We start from the raw sequence: 22,178 nt of genomic DNA, 5'->3' as shown, positions 1-22,178 counted from the left end.
AAGTTTGTACTTGCAAAAGCAATATTTGTGTGTACAAATGGGAAATTGTATGTGGACTTGGGTAGATAGGTGTTGTATGATTTTCATACAAATACCCTTTTGTAATAGGAGTGCCACTCTGCTGTAAGTGCAAAATGTGCCTGCTCAACTTCAGAATCCATGTTTAAGAATCCGGTTTTTACTATTGTATATGGACAAAATGGGACTCAGGGATGTGGCATATAGCTTGTCAAGGAGCACATTTCTTTTGTTCCAGTCGTTACATTTTTTTTTACTACTGATTTGAGGTGTAAAGGATAGGGAGGTTATAGGACAAATGTATTAAGATTATCCATAATTTAATTTTTAATGAAGTGTATTAAGAAAGAAGGCATGAAATATGTTTTCCTTGAACAAAGATAATTCTCCTCATATTATTTATCTCTAGACATCTAATATTAAGAACCTCCCCTCACAACTCTCCAGAGCACAAGTGAGCTGTCAGAGTCCAAAAGGCATGTTCCCATGGACAGTGGTCCTGCAGAAGGGAATGTTCCCATGGTATGAAGTGTTCCTTCAAGGGGAAAGTGGGTATGTCTTTTAGGGGAGTGGAAGTGGTTAGTAGAGCTCAAGATGATCACCTATAAGGGTAGGTGCAACACTCTCTGCACAGAGCTATCTGCTACTTTTCCATCTGTGCTCTTTTCCCAGATGCACTTTGGTATATTGTTGGTAGGAACTCTACACTGTCTCACTCCCCAGACACTTCTCTGTCTAGAGTATCAGGGGGTCCCGTGTTAGTCTGTATCTACAAAACATAGGCTGCCCTATGTTTTGCTAAGGTATTGGGGATGGGGAGGGGAGGAACATTCAGCCCTCTAATAAGGGACCTGGTAGCGGAAAGGGCCAGAGAAGCACCCAAAAAATGCACAGCTGGTTGGGATGCCATGAAAGCTCTCTTGAAGGGATGTGTGGGGAGCACTCTTGCAAACAGAAGCATCTAAAGGAAAGTGCTTTTGTGAAACAATAAGAGGCAGACAAAGGGAATGATCCCGTGGATCTCAGGTCTGTCTGAATGCAGGGTAAATAGTTCGTTGAGCTACCTTCTGTTCCATGTGCAGAGCTACTTGTTGTCCATTCTGTTCTTGGATGATCTGCCACTTTAAGGGACCCTTGTGGTGTTAGTCTCCCTCCACAACTCCATTGTCTACAGCCAAGCCCTAAGATACAACCTAATTTGCTCCAACCCCTCAGACAGAGACAAACAGCTACAAGAGCTTTATCAAGCATTCGTAAAACTACAATACCTGCCTGGGGAAGTGAGGAAACAGATTGACAGAGTAAGACGGGTACCCAGAGATCACCTACTACAGGACAGGCCCAACAAGAACAATAACAGAACACCACTGGCCATCACATACAGCCCCCAGCTAAAACCTCTCCAGCGCATTATCCACGATCTACAACCTATCCTGGAAAATGATCCCTCACTCTCACAGACCTTGGGAGGCAGGCCAGTCCTCGCTTACAGACAACCCCACAACCTGAAGCAAATACTCACCAGCAACTACACACCACACCACAGAAACACCAACGCAGGAACCAATCCCTGTAGCAAACCTCGTTGCCTACTCTGTCCCCATATCTACTCTGGCGACACCATCAGAGGACCCAACCACATGAGCCACACCATCAAGGGCTCATTCACCCGCACATCCACTAATGTTATATATGCCATCATGTGCCAGCAATGCCCCTCTGCCATGTACATTGGCCAAACCGGACAGCCCCTCCGCAAACGAATAAATGGACACAAATCGGACATCAGGAACGGTAACATACATAAGCCAGTAAGTGAACACTTCAATCTCCCTGGTCATTCTATTACAGATTTAAAAGTAACTATCATTGAACAAAAAAACTTCAGAAACAGACTTCAAAGAGAAACAGCAGAACTAAAATCCATTTGCAAATTTAACACCATTAATCTGGGCTTGAATAGGGACTGGGAGTGGCTGGCTCATTACAGAAACAGCTTTTCCTCTCCTGGAATTGACACCTCCTCATCTATTATTGGGAGTGGACTACATCCACCCTGATTGAATTGGCCCTGTCAACACTGGTTCTCCACTTGTGAAGTAACTCCCTGCTCTCCATGTGTCAGTATATAATGCCTGCATCTGTAACTTTCACTCTATGCATCCGAAGTGAGGTTTTTACCCATGAAAGCTTATGCCCAAATAAATCTGTTAGTCTTTAAGGTGCCACCAGACTCTTTGTTGTTTCTGTCTAGAGGAGTCTCTGCCCCATGCCCTACCTTTGAAGTTGAAAATAATGGAGTTGTGGAGGGAGACTAACACCACAGAGTCCCTTAAAGTGGCAGATCATCCAAGAACAGGATGGGCAACAAGTAGCTCTGCACATGGAACAGAAGGTAGCTCAACAAACAATTTACCCTGCATTCAGACAGACCTGAGATCCACGGGATCATTCCCTTTGTCTGCCTCTTATTGTTTAGGCAGCCTTCTAATGCAGGTGTTGCTCTTTGCTGACAACATAGTAACTCCCAGCATTGGGGGACCCTCTCCTATGAAAGGGTGGGAAGTCCTTGGGATTAAGTGGGTAAAACTGCACTTTAATAAAGAGAAAGAGAGAGAGAGATGCCAAGATTGGCCTTTAATTTACACTTTATATAAAGTACAAGTTGCTAATATAGATATAAGTATGCAGCTGTACTTTAAAAGCTGCAGGATCTCCCATGCTCCCTTACATTATATCCATTTCAACAGCTGTTCAATCAAAGCTCCTATCAAAGCCCAAGAAATATCTTATAGCAGTAAATAAGTAAAAACACAAACATTTCAAAAAGTAATTAGTGATTGTAAGTGCCTCAACCTTTTTCCAAGTTGGGACACCTTAGTAAGGCCTGATTTTCAAGAATTCTGTGCATCTGCCTGGGAAAAAAATCAGACCCTTTTGAGGTGTCCCAACTTGGGAAAAGGTTGAGGCACCTACAATTACTAATTACTTTTCGAAATGTAGACCTAAATGACTAAAAATACACTAAAAATTGGATCCATCATAGCAATTGAATCTCATGTCGGGAAATAGAGGATTATTTAAATTTTGTTTTAGAGTTAAGGACAAAACTGGACCCGTAGGATTTGATCCCACTCCAAACTTTGGGAAAGTTTAGATCCAGAACTAGACTTTGTGGCTTGGGGTTCTTCTTTCATATTAGAGAACTAGATTGCCATTATTTACAAATTTGTATTAAATATTAAAACAAAAACATATGGGAACTTATATCATCCCTCTGTTTTTAGCAGTTATTTAACATTTTAAAGTATTTGTGGATAACATATGTGTGGAAAGTCATACACAAAATAAAGCTGTATAGTATTATGTGAGACTGCATTCTGGACATTAGGAAGCCTGGAGGCTGATAAGAACTGACCTGAATCTTCATCCAAACTTGAAATGAACCAGAAGCGGATTTTGTTAGGAGTTGGAAAATATTGATTATTTTTCTTTTTCTTTCATTTTTGCGTGTCTCTGTATCATGACTTTGGCTATGACAGGAAGCACTGAAATACTGCAAAAGGCTAATCTTGTGATATTTCTTATCTGACCAGATTCATTACATTTAGAAATCTTATGAAGGAGCCTACCCTCTGTCCAATTTCCAGCCAAAAGTGGTATCCACATTTCAGTGCTGTCTAAAACCAACTTTGAGGGTTTTCTCTATATTCTGACAGCCTTACTTCTATTGAGTTGTACCTTACTCCTTGAATAGCCTCACTGGCATTAGTAGAACTACTCACTATTCACCCTGAGTAAGGGTGCCAGAATCTGGCCTTGGCGCATTTTCAAAATAAAAATCATGACACACTTTGTCATGAAATACTTCTACAAAAAGTAGAAGAAAAGAACACATTTTCAAAAATGCTGCACAATTCTTGCTAACTCACACCTGCATATTTCTCAGAGGAGAGGATTTTTTTCCAATCACTTAAGGCAAGTCTACACTGCAGCTGGGAACTTACTTCCCAGCATGGGTAGACAGACCTGGTTAAGCCTATGCACTAAAACTAGCAGGGTTGAACCATGGGCTAGCTGCCTCAGTACAAACCCTCTGGATGCACACTAATGGCTCAATTCTGCAACCCATTTTCAGGTCAAGTAACAGATATTCACTTTCCCCACTTACTACAATGAGACTACTCACATGAATAAGTACCATTCATCAGATATGTCTTCACATCACAGCTAGCTGGAGTTAGCACCCTAGAGTTAACTGCACTCAAACTAGCCTAGCTTCAGAAAGCTTGCCCACACTTCAGAACAATAGTGGAATTACACAGAGTGACTTGATTATCAGCACAGAGTGATTGCATTAGCTGCTGATGAATGGTTGTAATTCCAGCTGTTGCATCCACATTGAATTTCTATCTCAAGCTTCAACAGCAACAGAGCTTTAACAACCGCCTACCCCCTACCCCCAAGATCTAGCTAGCTTGAGTTTAAAGCACCACTTAACTCAAGCTAGAGATGTTTCTGTATGGAGAGGAGTTCACCTGGGGTAACACTCAAGTTATAACTCAAGATAACTGTTCTGTGAAGACACATCCATTGTGAGTAAAGGTTGCAAAATAGGATATGATAATTCAGATACTGAACAGTTGGAGTCTTCTACTTAATCTACAGAGGAAACTGCTAGTATTGCTGGACAATTGTATTAGTGCTTCGTGTATTGCCAATTCCTGTTCAGGAGGCAAGGGTGTTTTTTAAATTTTAAAAGAATATATTTTCAGCCTGGCTTTTGGCAGAGTCTTTGTTCAGCTCCTTGCTTGTACTTTATTTACAGCGTGTGTCACAAAATGGTATGAAGAAGAACAGGAGTACTTGTGGCACCTTAGAGACTAACAAATTTATTAGTCTCTAAGGTGCCACAAGTACTCCTGTTCTTCTTTTTGCGGATACAGACTAACACGGCTGTTACTCTGAAACTTGTCAAAATGGTATGAGACACCTTTACTAATGACTTTATATATGTTTCATTATAATGTCCAATAACTGATTAATGCTCTGTTCTAGTCATTCTTTACTTATCTCAGTGAACAGATTTTGCTTGTCTTAACAGAAACTGCAAAATTTACAAAATTCACTTAAATCCTAATCCATCCCTAAAGTAAACTCTTTTGTTTTCAATGGAGTTAGAGTAAAAAATTAATTTGGAACATTGGGCCAAGTTCTGCTCTCATTTATGGTGGAGTAAATCTGGAAAAACTCCATTTAAGTCAATAGAATGAGTTTGGATTTACACCAGTGTAACAAATAAAAACAATAACTGAGATTCTTGGTTATCTTTTTTTAAACATATTATTTGCTCCTAAATTAAGCAAATGGCAAGAACAGCATAAATTGTTCCAAGTCAAAAAATTTAGTGCTGAATTGCAATTAAACTACTGTCTGGACTGTGCCTTGTACTACACAGACCTGTCTAGGGGAGTAAGGGAGAGTAAGAATCATCACCCTTCACTCACATGGATCTTGGGTTTAAGATCACTTTCTCTATCTGGTACAGGTTGGCAGGGTGGCAGAAGTCTTAGCTCACCTTTTCATTGTGCTGGCCCACACAGGTAAACTCTAGTGCAGGACTGGGGACAGGTACAGTGTTGAAATTTATTGCTGATACAGGCCAGAATCAATTACTCTCCCCATTTCCTCACTCAAGCAAAAAGGAAGCAGGGAGGGATTTGTGCCTCAGAGGGTACCTCTAAGGCCCAGTGTCTCCTGAGGTGGTGCAATTCACACTTCCCTCCTTGGTTCAGGGCTGTACCTAATGGCACAATGCCTCTCTAAACAGATAAATAAAAGCAGCATAAAAGGTCAGATTCCACTGTAGAATCTCTGTAGTGCTGTTTTTTTTTTTTTTTAAACATATCTATGCCCTTAGACAGTGGTAAGTATGCCTTTTTACCTTGAAGAGTTAACTGTTTGGATAACTTTGGAGTAATATCAATTCCATTCTTCAGCCAACCAAGCTGTGGGTTTGGGATACCTTCAGCGTAGCATCGGAGGCTTGCTGTCACACCAGGCTCCCTGGCCTGGCTCTCTGGATAGACTCGAATGACTGGTGGAACTGAATACAGAAAACAATTATTAGTCAAATGAAAAGCAAAATTATCAGATTATCCAAAAAATTCTCCAAGCAGTTGATTCTAAGAATCCTGAAGCCATATATAATGAAATAATGAAAGGTTAATGTGATATTACCAGCATATTTAACAGCATCTGGCATTGCATTCTACAGCAAATCAATTTCTGAAAGAAAGGAATGTCATTCTGAGAAATCCCTCTTTCCATTGTCAACAGTGTGTCTGCACAATTCTGAATTTTAATTCAGTTGTTCTTAGGGTTTGCTATTGATTTCTTTATATAGATTTCCTTTGAAGAGCAGGAATTTGTATGAATCATTTACAATATACCAGCATCTTTCATTAGGTTTTATATATATAATGTTCTGATCATGTTTTACCTACACTTCACAGTTTGACTTGAGATTTTTGGTTGGTTTACACTCTTAGAAAAACGTTCTCCTCCATCCTCCTCCTATACTGTCATGCATCTTCCAATCTCACCCTTCACCCCATCACCTCACAGAGCACTTTTTCCAAGCAACGAGCATTAATCCATTTTATATGAACAAAAATATCCAGAATTAAAATAGTTGATGCTAACAAAAATGTTTGAATGGTAAGTCAACACTCAACTCTTAGGAATTAGAAAGAGACTTTCAAGAGGGGCAGATCGTCCCACACCTGCCTATTGCAGGGTTTCCTGTCCCTTCCTCTAAAGTATCTGGTGCTGGCCATTGTCAAGACACAGGATACTGGGTGAGATGGACCTGGGTCTGATCCAATACAAAAATTCCTATAGTCATAATTATTTTAATTGATAAATAAGGCTGGCTGAATAAAAAGAATTTAGCTTTGTGAAAAACTTTAAGGTTTCAATTTTTGTTTTCATTGCATATTGGAAGAAAACAGAGATGTTTGGAAATGTTTACTGAAAAAACTAGGGAAGAGAGCCATATCCAGTTTCAAGTCCTTGCTCTACCTGATTCAGAGCAAGGACTTGAATGCAGGTCTTCTACATCACAGGTGTATGTGCCAACCACCAGGCTATTAGCAGAAGATCTTTGCTTTCACTTCTTCCCTCTCCTCCTTCCCCAGAGATACCCTCCTGGACCTGAGACACCTTCCCAACAAAAGCATCGTCAAAACAACTGTTTCCACAAAAAAGTTTCAGTTTCAACAAATCAGCATTTTCCCACAAAAGAAAAAAAAGAAACAATTCCAATCAGTTTTACTGATGAACTACAAGTAACATTTAGAAGACATAACTATAAAAACCTGAACATGCAAACATATAAAAACTAGAACAATTGCTTACATTTATTATAATTCTCTGAGCCTGCCTTCCATCAACCCTTCACCACTTTTTGCCTCTTATCCTTTGTTACATTATTTCTAAGTTTAAGTTTAGACCCCAAACATGCAAGTGGATCTATGTGGAAGGATCCTTATGCATGCATAGAGACTCATGGACGTCAACGTGGCTCTACTTGGACACAAAGATTCACTTTCACAGATTCAATTCCAGGATTGGGGCAGTAGATCATAAGATATTTGGGGCATGCCTTTTTTTGTGTTCTGAAAAAATCTCATGCATATTTAAGACATTGTATGCAATTTAATAACATAACAATTAATGATAAGAGAAAAAGATTAAATGGAAAGAGTACAGAGGCATAAAGGGTAGGAGAATAAAGGGAGAAGAGGGACTGAAATATGCTGGGATAGCATACCTCCATGGGGCATCCATTAGACAGTCTATAAAAAGAGAAATTGAGAGACCCTGCATTTTAGGCTGCAGTATTGCTAATATGGGAATGATATTTAACTTCACGTCTCCTTTTGTTGAATCTGGATGCAGTGGTGTCTCTGCCCTCCCAGAGCTTACTAGAGGTAGTGACATGGATAACAGAATATTGGCAGAAGCTCAATCTGGATAAAATGGAAGTAGTGTATATTGGAAGGGGAAGGTCTCTGTGTCCGTGCCTTGTGTTCTTCCTTTTACCAACATAATCCACAGTGTAGGAGTTATTCTTAATGTGTCACTACTTTTGGATGCCTATACAACAGCAATGGTTCAGAGCAGTAAAATTTGTGCACCTTGAAGGTCTATCAGAGTTCACATTTAATGAGGTTTAGAGGCAAAATGCTTGCACTTTTTTACTTTGATTAAAACTCATTATATTCCCCATTATTTATTAATTTAAATGGGTTGTTCTTAAGTACTATTTTATGTACATTTAAATGCTGTTATGGTGCCCAAATGCTATGGTATCAGGCAGTATTTAAACATAAAGGAAGAATAAACAACAAAATAATAATTGAAAACTGGTGAAGAGATGCTTTCCTTCCATTACCATGCCACAACATGCTTTACTTCACCTTCACTGCCAGCTGATTATTAGATGTCAGAAAGGACAAAAAAGTCAAGGAATAACTCTTGAATGATCCAATGAAAGGTTCAAAACAGCAACCATATATACAGTATCCACCGATACTTCATTACGCTAAATAGTATTGAAATCATTAACACATATTGTGTATGCCATTTTTCATATTGCCCTTAGAGGTTTTTTGGGAATGCTTTTCCTGAAATACTGGCTATCAATATTTTACACATTTAACCGATACAGCCAAAATTCCACTAGCAGCAAGCAGGAAAAAAATCATATTTCATGGCTATGTTGCAATCAGAAACTTATATTCATTTTATCACTTTGTTAAATACTACTTGAAGACCTACAGTATAACCTATAACTACTGCATGGTGCGGTGTCTTTGCTACTCCCCCTCCCTCCCAGAAAGTCCTAAGTGCCGCCAAACAGCTGTTTAGCAGCGTTTAGGATTTTCTGGGAGGGTGGGGGAGGAGTGGACACAGGGGGCTTCTCCGCTCCTTCCCTTCCCTCCCAGCACTTTGTGCTTAGGAATTAGGACTTTCTGGGAGAGAGGGGCAGGGAAGTGCTGCGTCTCTGCTCCTCCCCCCCTCCCCCGAAAGTCCTAAGCACCACCAAACAGCTGTTTGGAGGTGCTTAGGACTTTTTTGGGGGGAGGGAGGGATGTGGCATGCTCCAGAGAGGAGGTGGAGTGGGGGGTGGGAAGAGGTGGGCCTGGAGCATTCCCGACAAAGTCCGAGCCTGTTCTTCTCCGGGGAAGCTGCTGCTGCAAAGGTGCTTCCTAACATCCTTGCCTGCAGCGGCCTGTGTGGGGTAAGCCAGGGTATTCCCAACCACAGTTCAGTACTGTACAGTATATAATGCCTTATGTCTGCCCCCCCAAAAATTCCTTGGAACCTAACCCCCCACTTTTACATTAAATCTTATGGGAAAATTGGATTAGTTTAACATTGTTTCACTTAAAGTTGCATTTTTCAGGAACATAACTACAACATTAAGTGAGGAGTTACTGTAATCAGGTTGATATATTAGTAAGTATAGGAGTTTGTCGAACTATTTAGCTAATAGAACTGTTTATTTTTAGGAAATGGAAGAGTGCCTATAGCTGTTCTGTGACACTTGCAGGAAGTAACAGATAAAGATTTTTCTTTCAGGGATAAAAGCAAGTCTAAATTTATTGAGAAAAGGATGTTTTAGTCTGCCATATCTATTGTTTGGAAGCCTTTAGTCTGTAATTCTATATATTAGAACCTCTGTGCTACCTCTAATTTTACACATCCTTCCTGAGGTACAATACATTGGTGTATTTCTTAGTAGGCAGAAATCTGAGGTATTTCTTTATTAACAGGATCCTAATGCGACAACATGCTGGGGCATTTCTTGTAAACAGTTGGATAACACTTGAAATATTTAACTGATTATGTTGGAATGGGATTATTTTTTTTCATTTAGTTATCTTAGTTCATTATCTCTCCAACTGTGTTTTGTGACACCAGTTAAGTGCTCCAAATTCTATTTAATTATAGGAAATAAACCCTGGGGAAAAGGGAGGTATGTTTCTTTAACCTTCATTACAACTTGTTTTTTTACAAAGAAGCTCAAAGTTCCTGCTATTTAATGCATAATTAAAGATAAGATCACCAATTACTTTTGCTTAAAAAAATCTAATTAGCAAATTTAAGAAAACTTGCTTAATCATTGATTACTAATAGGAATATTCCCACTGTAATATCACATCCTTTTCTGCCAATAGTGACATGTTACATAGCAGACTTTCACTGATAAGCATGTACTGTAGCACCTTTACAAGACCTTGATAAGTGCTTTTGATTATTGTTATTTTTTGGCTAAGGGCACTGTTAGAACAGCAGATTAGTGTGGCCTGTACCTCTGGAGCTCATTTAAACAGGTGGTTTGGCTCTGGAACTTAAGTACAATTAGTTGGATAGCCTCAGGTCAATTATTGTGAAATACTTTATAATAAAATACACACATATACAGTCATATGTCTAAAGCACATACTGTAAGAAGAAACTAAGGCACAGGAAGGTGAAGAGAATTGCCCAAAGTCACCCATAGGTAGGGTGACCAGATGTCCTGATTTTATAGGGACAGTCCCGATTTTGGGGTCTTTTTCTTATATAGGCTCCTATTACCCCCAACTCCCCTCCCAATTTTTCACATTTGCTGTCTGGTCACCCTACCGATAGGCCACTGACAGAGCCAGGAATAGAACCCTGAGTGCCAATCCAATGTTCTAAGCACTAGACAACATTGTTTCCCTGTAAATCTTTAAATCTGGAAGGGAGTAGGCCCAGCAACAGGGAGAGGCCTTTACTTTCCCCATGAAACTCCATTCAGAATCAGCTGACTTTTAAGATATCAAAAATTGCCATTTGCAGTGTGCACTAAGCTCATTAGAGCTTGCTTAAGGCCTGTTGCTAAAATCACTGTTTCATCTGAGTATATTCCCTCTATCTCCTTAAAATACCCTTTGTCCTAGGGAAGTTGCACAGGGCTGGGGACCAGGAGATCATGCATTCTAAGCTAACCATTTCTGATAAATGATTAATAATTCGGTGTTTTTCTCAAAATTTATTATTGAACAAGCTTCACACCCCACAGTAAGATTACTCAAGGTGGGAGGTCTTAATCTTATCCATTCTGCTTCTCAGGTAGAATCTGCCAGATATATGTGCTTGGCTATGTTGTCTGTAAAATGGGATTACTAGTGTATATATAACATACTATTTCAATTAATTATGCATCTTCCTCTAGTGAGTTGTCCACAATGCATATCTGCTATTATGTCATAACTGCTGTTTAGTCATTTAGCCCATGTGATCTGTGTGTTGCAGTGCTGAGACTCCAGAGCTCATGCTCTGCTGATGATATGTGGCAGGGAAGCATTATAATTGCAGTTGTAGTATAATATGTTCTGCCTGCTTTCTTTTTAAAGCACTCAAAGGTTAAGAAATGCCAGAACTAAGTCTATTAATACAAACTATATTATGTCCCCGGTTTCTATGCATTATAATACATTCTTTAATGATACAACCTCATACTATTTTTTCCAGAGCCTGGTTGTGATACACCCTAAGAAATGTGCTTCACCCTAAGAATATTTGCTCACATTTAATAACTAATTTGGAACAGCTGTTGTTGTGCCCCCTTTGTGTTCTCCATCTGAACTTTTGTACAATTGAGTTCTACTTGCAAGAATGCTTGTGGAAAGAAAATTTTAAGCCTGCATGCTAAAAGACTCATTAATGATCTATTTTAAATGCAAATGCTTGAATACTTGAACCAAAAGTTTTATAATGGACAGAAATGGTGAGGATAGGGTTCCTAGGTCCCCTCATCAGAGCCCTGCCAAATTAAATGAATCAAAGAAGGTTCTGACCTACACTCTTTGCAACTAAGACCATCAAAGTACATGCAATTACTTGATTTGAATGTGATACAGAAGAAATCTATATCTAGTTAATAAATCTTACAGTAATATGATTTTTCTAGGAATGATGCCTCAGGCAAGAGTTGTGGATCCTTATTCCCCAGAGAAAAATAAACACTACAAATGAGATGAAATCCATTTAGTAAAAAATAGTAATAATTCCATAATGAACTGGAAACTACTAATGCTCTAAAGGATCATCTTTTCTTTTACAATTAAAGAGAAATATGTGACTTGGATGCAAAATGCTGTTCAAGTTAAAAGGTACTTGAGTACAACAGGCCAGTTCCTCAGCTGGTGTAAATCTAAGGATCTAGCTCACTGATTGTTCCTTTGTAGACCTCACTGAAGAGTGTTTAGTCCAGAACCCAAATGTGGCATGAGGAGAACACATGCAACCATTCTGCATGGAAGCTCCATAGAAGTCAGTGGGTCTTTTGGGGAAAAAAATCAATAGTAACGAGCAGAGATAAAGATATCATGTTATGTTATTACTTATTTAGCTTTTCTGTAAAATACACAATGGAATTCAAACTGTTTCTATTCCAGCTTTTTTAAAAAAATATGCCTGAATTAACAGATGAAATCCTTGACTTTTTTTTATCACAAAATGTGTCAAGTCCTGGAATTTATCCTTTGGAAAAGCCATGCAATTATATTTATGGTCATTACATTTACATGTGAGAACAACTGAGCTGTAAATAAGGATCTGGTCTCATCTAGATATTGTGCACATAACTCCCAGTAGAATCAGTAAGATTAACATCCATGTGCATAGAGAGAATAGATCCATAAGAACAACATCATATACTCAGATGACACAGTAAATGTTCAGGTAATGAGAAAAAGAAAACCCAAATGCAATTACTTCTAAAATATCTACATTATGCTTTTCCCAGGGCACTTTTGAGAGCTTGCATGTGTCAGCTGTAGTAGAGTCATCATTTGAAACCTCAGGTTACTGTAAATTGTTCTAATCATATCACACTAACATAATCCCAAAGAACAACAACAAAAAGATTGATTTATTTTCCTCTCTGGTCCTTAATAAATACATTCAGTTAGAAAAAACCATAGCATCCCAGAGCAAAGAAGTAAAGTAACTCTTCTATGATACAATCTATTCTTTTTTTCCTCTAGCATCAAGTGTGATCTGTTATCTTCAGAACTAACTGAACTGTTGTGATTCGAGTAGGAAAATTGCATGATGTAGGTACTTTGAGAGCAGTGGGTGGGGATATTTAGGATGAATAGCTGACTGACTGCAAGTGTTTTATTCCAGGAGAAAACAAGAATGAATTGGAGGTGAATCGTATGGTCACTCACAAGTAAACCAATCAAAAAGTTAGATTTTTTTAAAAAAAGCTTTTTGCTGCTGCCATAATTTTCTATTGTTTTAAAGAATTCTGCCACTGGTCTTCTACAGTTTAGTCATACAGCTGCTGTAAAAAGGGTTAGAAATAGGCTCAATGGAACAAATACAAATGTCTTTAAAATACTGGTAACTCACCACTGCATTTGTGGTGTTCTATTTCCACTGTGTTCTTTTGTGACTAAAACAAGCCTTCAATGAAAAATTATGGGGCTGATTTTATAAATATGTTATGGGCTAGTGAACTAGCCAATGCCTCTTTGTCTAAATCATTAAAATCAATTCCCCCCCCCCCCATCATTGTCTTAGCACAGGCTTCCTCTATTCATGATTTTCATATTATCTCTTGCCACCAAAACAAAAACAAACAAAGAAAAAATCCTCCCATACCATTAACGTTTCCAACATAGAAACATGTCAGATCTTAAAAACATGCAAAAATACTCCAACATCTAAATAATCTGTTCAAAATTTTATGGCCCATTAATCCCTCAATTTCATCAGCATCAAATCACAAAAATTTTAGGAGAAATTTTGTTGACAAAAATTAAGTTTTAAAAAATAGATATTTCATAAAGGAATTAAGAATATCCCATTTCAGTTTTTGACATATTCAAAATTGTGGGGAATGATCTATTGCATTAGAAAGACTCAGCTACATGAGCTTTCCACTATCAAGCAGGACTTCAATGACCAGCCAAAAACGTTCCCATGATGAATAATTCATTTAGTGTGGAGCCAAATCTTTAGACATTTTTGTTGAATAGGTTTAGTTAGTCTTGTATCTTAGTCCTCAGGTTAGAAATAATCCATGTCATGAGGAAGAATTCTTTAACAATTACATTTTACATGTGGAGTTTTAAGGAATTCCAAATATGACATATGTTCATTTAATACAGGTCCCCAGTCATGCACTGTCAATTACACAGCGAATAACTACAATATTGGGCCCATAACATGTAGTGACAGATCTACCTACTGTATGCTGGCAACATAATTTAGCTTGATTTCACGAGAGAAAACTGAGTGTGGACCCATGGAAACATTTTGATGAAAGGGATCAATCCTATGCTCAACAGCAAGAATTTAAATTCTCTCTTATTAGGATTATCTAATGATTCTGTAACACTTTGACAATGTAAAGTGTTATATAAGTGCAAAGAATTAATTAGTAAAATAATTATTCCTGCACCAGCATTGTTTTGTGATGAGTTGTCTATTTACCATATGTATGAGAAAAGGCTTAAAATAATTAATTTTCACTCAAAACATTCTTTACTTAAAAAAGTAAAGAATGTATTCTGTCCATAAAATGCAACTTTTTATGCAGTGATTATTGTATTTTTAAATAAGGGCTTCACTGATTTTGTTTTTAACACTTAATATGCCAATTCAGAAATATGCCAAAGTGTAAAATATTTTTTTTTAAATGTTTAAGGTTTGGGCAAACTGGTGAATGCAAAATATATAGAAAACACTTCTGAGAAAATATGGATTAACATACCTGTGTGTTGCAAAAGTGCTTAAAAGTGTCTTCAAAGTACCCTCATGCTAGATGTTAAGATCAACTAAGCCTCACTATCTCATTAATCTTTTGACACTTCTGTTAGACAAGTGTCATTATATTAATTAGTCATTATCCTAGCCTATCAGTACTGACTATCTTGTCTCTCTCTAGGAACATTATAGTTTAGATGTACAGATGTAATCTATGGAAGTGCTGTTCATTTGACCAGAGCATTCAACTTAATGTTTTTCATCCTATTTAACTACAACATACAAATTCTAATGGTTTAATCAGCATGCACTTTCATTTGATAATGCTACAACAGAAACAAAATAATTGTGTAACAGTGTCTTCAAATATACAATACTCTTGCTATTACATTAAATACATAGTGGTACAGTTCACGTATATAATAAGATGATACACCAACCTAGGCATTAAATGCCCATCAGGAATTATTTTAACCTGATCCTAGATCTGACAGGCTAAAGAAAAACAGTATCCAAACTTATGAGAGAAGGGGTCTCTCCAGTACTGATTCTTAGAGCAGCAGCTGTCAGGGCAGAGAAAATATGGACTAGTCAATTTGTTTGGGTAGCTTTAAATAATCTGATAGTGACATGTAGTAGCACAGGCAGCTATTGCCTTCAGCACCATGTACGTTTACAATATGCTCCGAATGACTAACAAACAGTAACAGTAATATGCTGATGGACATATCCTGCAACTGCAAGAATGTGTACAAAAATCAGTATTTCAGCTGTAGATGTTTTATTGTGTAAGCACCCATTCTGAAAGAAAAGTGCTTTTCTGAAGATAGCCAAGAAAAGCATGAAATGGTTTCCATCTCTAGTATCCTGCATTTCTTATGGCCTGATTATCAGAAATGTTGAGCACCAACAAATCATACTAAAGTCAAAGGTGTTGAAGAAGTTACTTCTCATTGTTTCCTTGTGCACTCTCTGCCTATCTGTTGTATCCATCGGTTGTCTCTTTTTTTAGTTCCTCAGGACAAGGACCATCTCTTTGTTATATTCATGTATAGTGCCTGGCACAATGGGACTAGGGCTTCTAGGCACCACAGCAATATAATATAAATAATAAACAACCAGAGCAGCAGCAACAAAGCAGGCGCTCAGTACTTTGACAATCAGGCCATTGATGTATAATTTTTAGGAAGAATTTAGCATTGCTTACTCAGGCAAAGCTTGCACATACTTCAACAGAAGTTTTGCCTGAGTAAGGAGTGCTAAATTGGATCCAAATGCCATACATTAAGAACTGCATAACACTATTAATTGTGCTATAGTAACACCCAAAAAAGCCCCTCATCAGGATAGGGTCCCTATTCTGCTAAGCACTATGCAAACACATAGAAGACATGGCCCCTGCCCCACTAAGCTTATAGCTGAATCTGAAACAAGACATAAGAAGTGGTGGGGGAAAAGGATGACGATAAGGGTAATACTAATATGTCCATGTAGTTATATAGCCTTGCTATATGTTCAAATTTCAGGTTTTATGTTTATCTTTAAATAAATATCAGCTGTCTCTATTTCCTCCTCAGTTTAGCCAGAGTTAATTGGCTGGCTTCTTGTTGGCATCAAAGCTTGAGGAGAGATTTGAAGGAGGAAGGTTAGTGCTTTTATGCATTACTTCAGGAAGGGCATTCAACCTGCAACAGGCTGCATGGAAGAAAATACAGAGACACTTGTGAAAGATATGGACAAATAGGCATTCAAGGCTGACAGCATTGAAGGAACAGAGGGAATGGGAAGACAATGTGAGAGTGAATAATCATGAAGAAACTAAGTTAGGACAATAACAAGAATCTTGAATTTGAAGTGATGGAGAAAGCAGAGTTACCAGGGGAATACAAAGGTGGAGGTGGTGGATGTAGTCACATTGAAGGGCAAGGAAATGGTGTATTTTTTATGGATGAACAAAAATGTGGATATCAGGGAGGGCAGTGAGAAGATTTTAGTTATCAAGGGAGGAAATAATGAGAGCATGGATGAGAAGCACAGATGTCTGGACAGAGAGGAAAGGACATATTGTAGAGTTGAAAGAAGTAGTGTCAGGGAGTGGACACATGTTTAATGGATCTGAACAGACGGACAGGGAGAGTCAAAGTTGACAAGAATTTGGGTCTAGCTAACAAGGAGAACAGTAGTGGTACCAACAGTAACAAAAACTGGGAGAATGGAGTAGACTTCAGAAGAAAGATAAGGAGTTTTTGGCTGCTGGCCAGACATCTAGGGCCAGATTACAGAGCAAGAGACCTTAAAATCTTTAATCCTGACCAAAAATATCGGATTAGATGAAGAATATTAAAATTGGTAGTGGAAAGGTAAATATCATCATAAACATGGAAATTGAAGCCATGAGCACAGACAAAAAAGTCTTTCAAAGAAATGATAAAACAGAAAGGGAGAGGGAGGCATGGACTGAGCCCCATGAGTATCCCTATGAATGACTGCACCACAACTAAAGGGGGGCAGAATTTGTCTGGGCTTACCAAAGAAGGCAGCTCTGCTTGGGGGGAGGGAGGGGGAATGACCCCCCCCCAGGAATGTGCATAAAGGTACGAAACCTGGGTGGGGCAAGTCTCTATGTCCAAGCAGTGAGGAAGCCAACACCCACCCTCCCTCCCCTAGTGGACGCGAATGGCAGGCTGGTTTAGGACCTGTTGTGGGCACTATGCTAGTCACCCCTTTTAAAGGGGGACTGGGAAGGAATTTTTCCGCACCACCAGAATTGGCTTCGGTGGAGTGTGGTTTTTTCGCCTTCCTCACAGCAGGTGTGAGGATGAACCTTTTCTGGTGAATAGAAAAGGTGGTAGGCCATATGTCGCGACTTATTTTGTAATATTGGGTGGAAGTTCAGTGCAGGTACTCTATAGGGAGCCCAGCCAGTGACCAGATAAATGGCCTGCTAAAGGATTTAAAAGGAGGTCCCCGATAAAGGAACAGAACAGGGAAGGGGGTTCGGGGACTCCTATGATTGGTACAGCAGGGAGCCAACCCCCTCCATTCTCATAGCCCTCCTAAACCCTCTTACGAGGCTGGTGGATGGTAAGGTCCAAGCCATGGATCGGCTGGGGGACCTAGATGGAAACAAAGGCGGGCTGGTGAAAGCCCCGGAGAATTGATTTAAATAAGCATGGATTTGCCTGCACTGTACACTTTATCTGTCAGGTAGTCCCAGACATATATATAATAAAGTTGTGGCCTGATTAAAACCCATAAAAAGTCTTTTGTCCTTCTTGCAGTATACTCAGACAACAGTCTAACAGAGGTGGAGGTTGACCACTCAAAAATAACTTGAAAGAACAACCTGAGAGGTGGGAGGAGAATGAGAAGAGGACAGTGTCTTGCAAGCCAAAGGAAGGGCAGATGTTAAGGATACTATTACTGATTCCAGTTGAAGTTCTCCCTGAGTAAGGAATACAGGAATGAGGCTTTATATGCTGACAAAGGCTTTGAACATTTTGGACTAGATTTTCAAAACCAGAAGCCTAAATTTGGACTTCAAAAACCACAATTAGGCACCTAAACAGATGCTTTGATCTCTAAAAAAATAGAGAAGCCAATGATTCTCATGGAGATTAATTGAAGCTCAACACTTAAGGCTTTTAATTTTAAAAACAAATGTGTTTTTTTTTTGCAATTTGTATTATACTTAATATTTTTGCAGAGAAATAGAGCTGCAAACACATTTTTCACAGATTGTACAGTATAATGTTTATGTTGCTATTTAAAATTACTTTTTTTTATAAATACCTATTGTACAAATAGCATGGTAATAATGTGCATTAACAACATTAAGAGAAAAATGTTTGGTTTTGTATTATTCTTTTTAATAAGTATTATTTATGTAGGATCACTAAATAATGTGATTATATTTTGTTTTCCTGCAATCTTATACACAGAAGGAAAGCTATTGACGAAAACATATTGCCTGCTATATCTACTATTGTATTCAGCTGTAATATAAAGTTAAATAACTGAAAAAAACAATATACCAAATAATATCCAGAGTCTGCCCTATGACTGGCAATTAGAACATTCTTCCTTACCATTTACTTGGACGATATGAGTCTGATGGAGATTATCATAGCCATCGGCATAGCAGCTGTAATTTCCCATGTGAGTTGTGGTAACCTTAGTAATGTACAAGGACCCATCATCTCCAAAATCCTACAGGGAAAGATTAAAAACAAGGTGATCATAATTACTTCAGCAGCACTACAATAATTGTGTTCTTCACCTTGGCAACTGAGCTGATGCAACTATCAAACATCTACATTTCAAACCAGAATATGCTGAAGAAAATTGAGTAACTCCAGATAGGCATTGGTGGTATACATAAGAGCAGACTTTGCTGTTAATATTTTATCTATAGCTTTGCCTTTGTGTGTGCCTTCCCTGCCCTGCAGTTCATCTTAAGTAAAAGGAAATACCACTTTTCTTTTTGTAACTCATTAAACCTCAAAATTAGAGTTAGTATACTTTTTATTGCATCTAATTTTTTACATTTAATTATGGTGGTTATGGGGGAGAGGTTAATATTGCCTCTACCTGTTCACATGGGGAAAAAAACATCAATCACTGTCCAATGTATGTAATGTTTTAAAGTAACAAACTAAACAACATGTTGCAGGAATAAGATTATATTTACCCTTGGACATGAGCTATTATACAGAAAAAAAGGTTATTTTTCATGAAGTTTGCTCTCACTGTTAAATTATATCTTCTAGTTCCACTTTAATTAGTGGACAGGTTCCACAGGATTAGGACACAGGTTGGAAATCAGAAACCCTAGGTTTGGTTCCCTACTGCCGAGGTCTCACCGTATACAAGTCACTACTTTTCTATTCCTTAGTTTCCCCATCTGCAAAATGGTGATGACAATATTTACTTTTCATTATAAAGTGATGTGAAATCTTTGGAATAAAAGTATCAAGTTTAAAACATTAGTTTTAGTAACAAGATATAACCTCAAATTTACAAAAAGAGGTTATCAGTTACGACAATTACACTGCTCTACAGCCAAAATGCTTCTGAAATAAATGTAGTCAAACTTTACTAATTCTGGGTCACTGAGAACAAAAATCATGCTTAAAATTGTTGATTGGCTCTAGTTTTGAAGATATGCTATTGGGTCAGTATATACGACCCTTGACTTGGGAATGGCGGAGGATAACTGAGTTATAAAGGGAAGTGATCTCAATTTAAACCAGAAATGACTAAAATACATCTTTGACTGGATCTAGGAATAAATCTATGAATGGGTTTGGACAGTACTTGCTTTTTAGGCAAAACAATGAATGATGCAATCTGAAGCTGGTATTGCGTCATATATAATATGAATTGCATCATGTTATCCCTAGAAGTCATGGATGATGCAATCATAACGAAGCTTACATCACTCTGCTGAACAACTTGCCCTATATCAGCTCTAGAAATCATACAGTGTCATGCTCTCTTATTTGTCAGTGTTTGATTTTTGCAAAGGGACACATTTTTGTTTAGCCAAAGTGAGCAGAGATGCCTCGTACTTGTGTGAACAGTGCAGATAACTTCTGCTATGTTTGTGGCGAAGTGACTTTTGCATCACAAAAGCTCAGTATAACCACTATGGTTAAGAAAGCCTATCACCTTTATTTTGGCTGCAAAATTGGAGATCAGGACAAGAGGTGGGCCCCACACATATGCTGCAACACTTGTGCAACAAATCTTCGCCAGTGGTTGAACAGGAAAAGGAAATTTATGCCTTTTGCAGTGCCAATGATTTGGAGAGAGCCAACAGATCATACCAGCAATTGTTACTTCTGCATGGTGCCTCCAGTTGGGAAAGGTGTGTCAAAGAAGAAAAATTGGACAGTGCATTATCCAAACATTCCATCAGGTATACGCCCAGTACCCCACGGAGGAGGATTGCCGGTTCCTGATGCACCAGAATCATTCTCACTTGAGTCAGACGAGGAAGAGGAAGAGGATGAAACTTCTGGTCCTGAACCATCAATGTCACAGGACCCACATTTTCTCCCATCCTCCTCCTCTGAGCCACACCTCATAACACAAGGTGAACTGAATGACCTTGTCAGGGATTTGGAACTATCCAAGAGTAAGGCAGAGCTGTTGGGCTCCAGACTACAGCAGTGGAATCTCCTGGCAGGTGATGTAAGGGTTTCCATGTACCGTGACCATCAAAAGGATCTTGTCCCATTCTTCTTCATGGAAGGTGATCTTGTAGCCGGCAACAACATCGATGGTGTGATGGCAGCCCTCGACATCGTTCACAATCCAGATGAGTAGAGACTGTTCATTGATTCATCAAAGACGAGTCTTAAAGCTGTTTTACTGCATAATGACAATGTTTTGCCATCAAGTCCAGTTGGTCATGCAGTCTATATGAAGGAAACCTATGGCAACATGAAACAACTTTTGAGGTGCATAAACTATGACCAACATCAGTGGCAGCTTTGTGGCGATTTGAAGGTTGTTGCTCTCTTGCTTGGTCTGCAGACTGGATACACAAAGTACTGCTGTTTTCTCTGCGAATGGGATAGTCATGCAAGAGATTCCCACTACATCAAGAAAGATTGGCCACTCTGACAGTCATTGGAGCCTGGGAGGAAAAGTGCTCAGCATCCACCACTTGTTGAATCAAGGAAGTTTTTGTTACCACCCTTACACATCAAGCTGGGTATGATGAAGAACTTTGTCAAGGCCATTGACAAAACACAAGCAGCTTTCAAGTACCTCCGTGGAAAATTTCCAAGGTTAAATGAAGCTAAGATAAAGGCAGGTGTCTTTGTTGGTCCTCAGATTCATGAACTTCTTCGAGATGATGCATTTGAGCATGCACTGTGTGGCAAGGAAAAGATGGCCTGGAAAGCCTTCCAGTTAGTGGCAATAAATTTTCTTGGAATCAGAGCGACGAGAACAGCGAGCGATTTCACCAGGACATTGCAACAATGGAGAAACGCTATCAGGGCAAATGGAGCCCATCAATGCTTGCAGACTATTGCTGGACAGTGACAAGAGATGTTCCATTTAATGAATACAAGAGACAAACCAAGAAGTGTCGAGAGTATATAATAGTTTTTTGCCTTTTGTTTCATAATAAATTTTATTTATATAACCCTTTTGCTGATTTTTAATGTGTTACATAAACAGGACAGGTGAAATATTATCATGTAAAGCAACCATAAACACATGAAAAGACCTAGGTTTACAATTTATGATTAAAACTCTATTATCTACACAATATACATAGACATAAAATGTAAAAACTTAAATATCTGAGAAACAGTAGCCAATCAGTT

At 38.6% G+C, this 22,178-nt stretch overlaps 1 protein-coding gene across 2 annotated transcripts in view; it reads right to left on the bottom strand.

Annotated features, from left to right (window-relative positions):
• The window catches only part of FSTL5 (follistatin like 5), a 561,350-nt gene that overhangs the window by 104,508 nt on the left and 434,664 nt on the right, over positions 1-22,178 (bottom strand). For both annotated transcript variants that reach the window (XM_054031073.1, XM_054031074.1), the window contains exons 8-9: positions 18,924-19,044; positions 5,963-6,124 (exon numbers count right to left, since the gene is read on the bottom strand). In XM_054031073.1, the coding sequence (XP_053887048.1) occupies positions 5,963-6,124; positions 18,924-19,044 (283 nt within the window). The remainder of the gene's footprint in view (positions 1-5,962; positions 6,125-18,923; positions 19,045-22,178) is intronic.

Source organism: Malaclemys terrapin, chromosome 5 (genome assembly GCF_027887155.1).
Source record: "Malaclemys terrapin pileata isolate rMalTer1 chromosome 5, rMalTer1.hap1, whole genome shotgun sequence".
Classification (NCBI taxonomy): Eukaryota; Metazoa; Chordata; order Testudines; family Emydidae; genus Malaclemys; species Malaclemys terrapin.
Note: the sequence above shows the minus strand (reverse complement) of the source record. Positions and strands in the feature narration are given on the sequence as shown.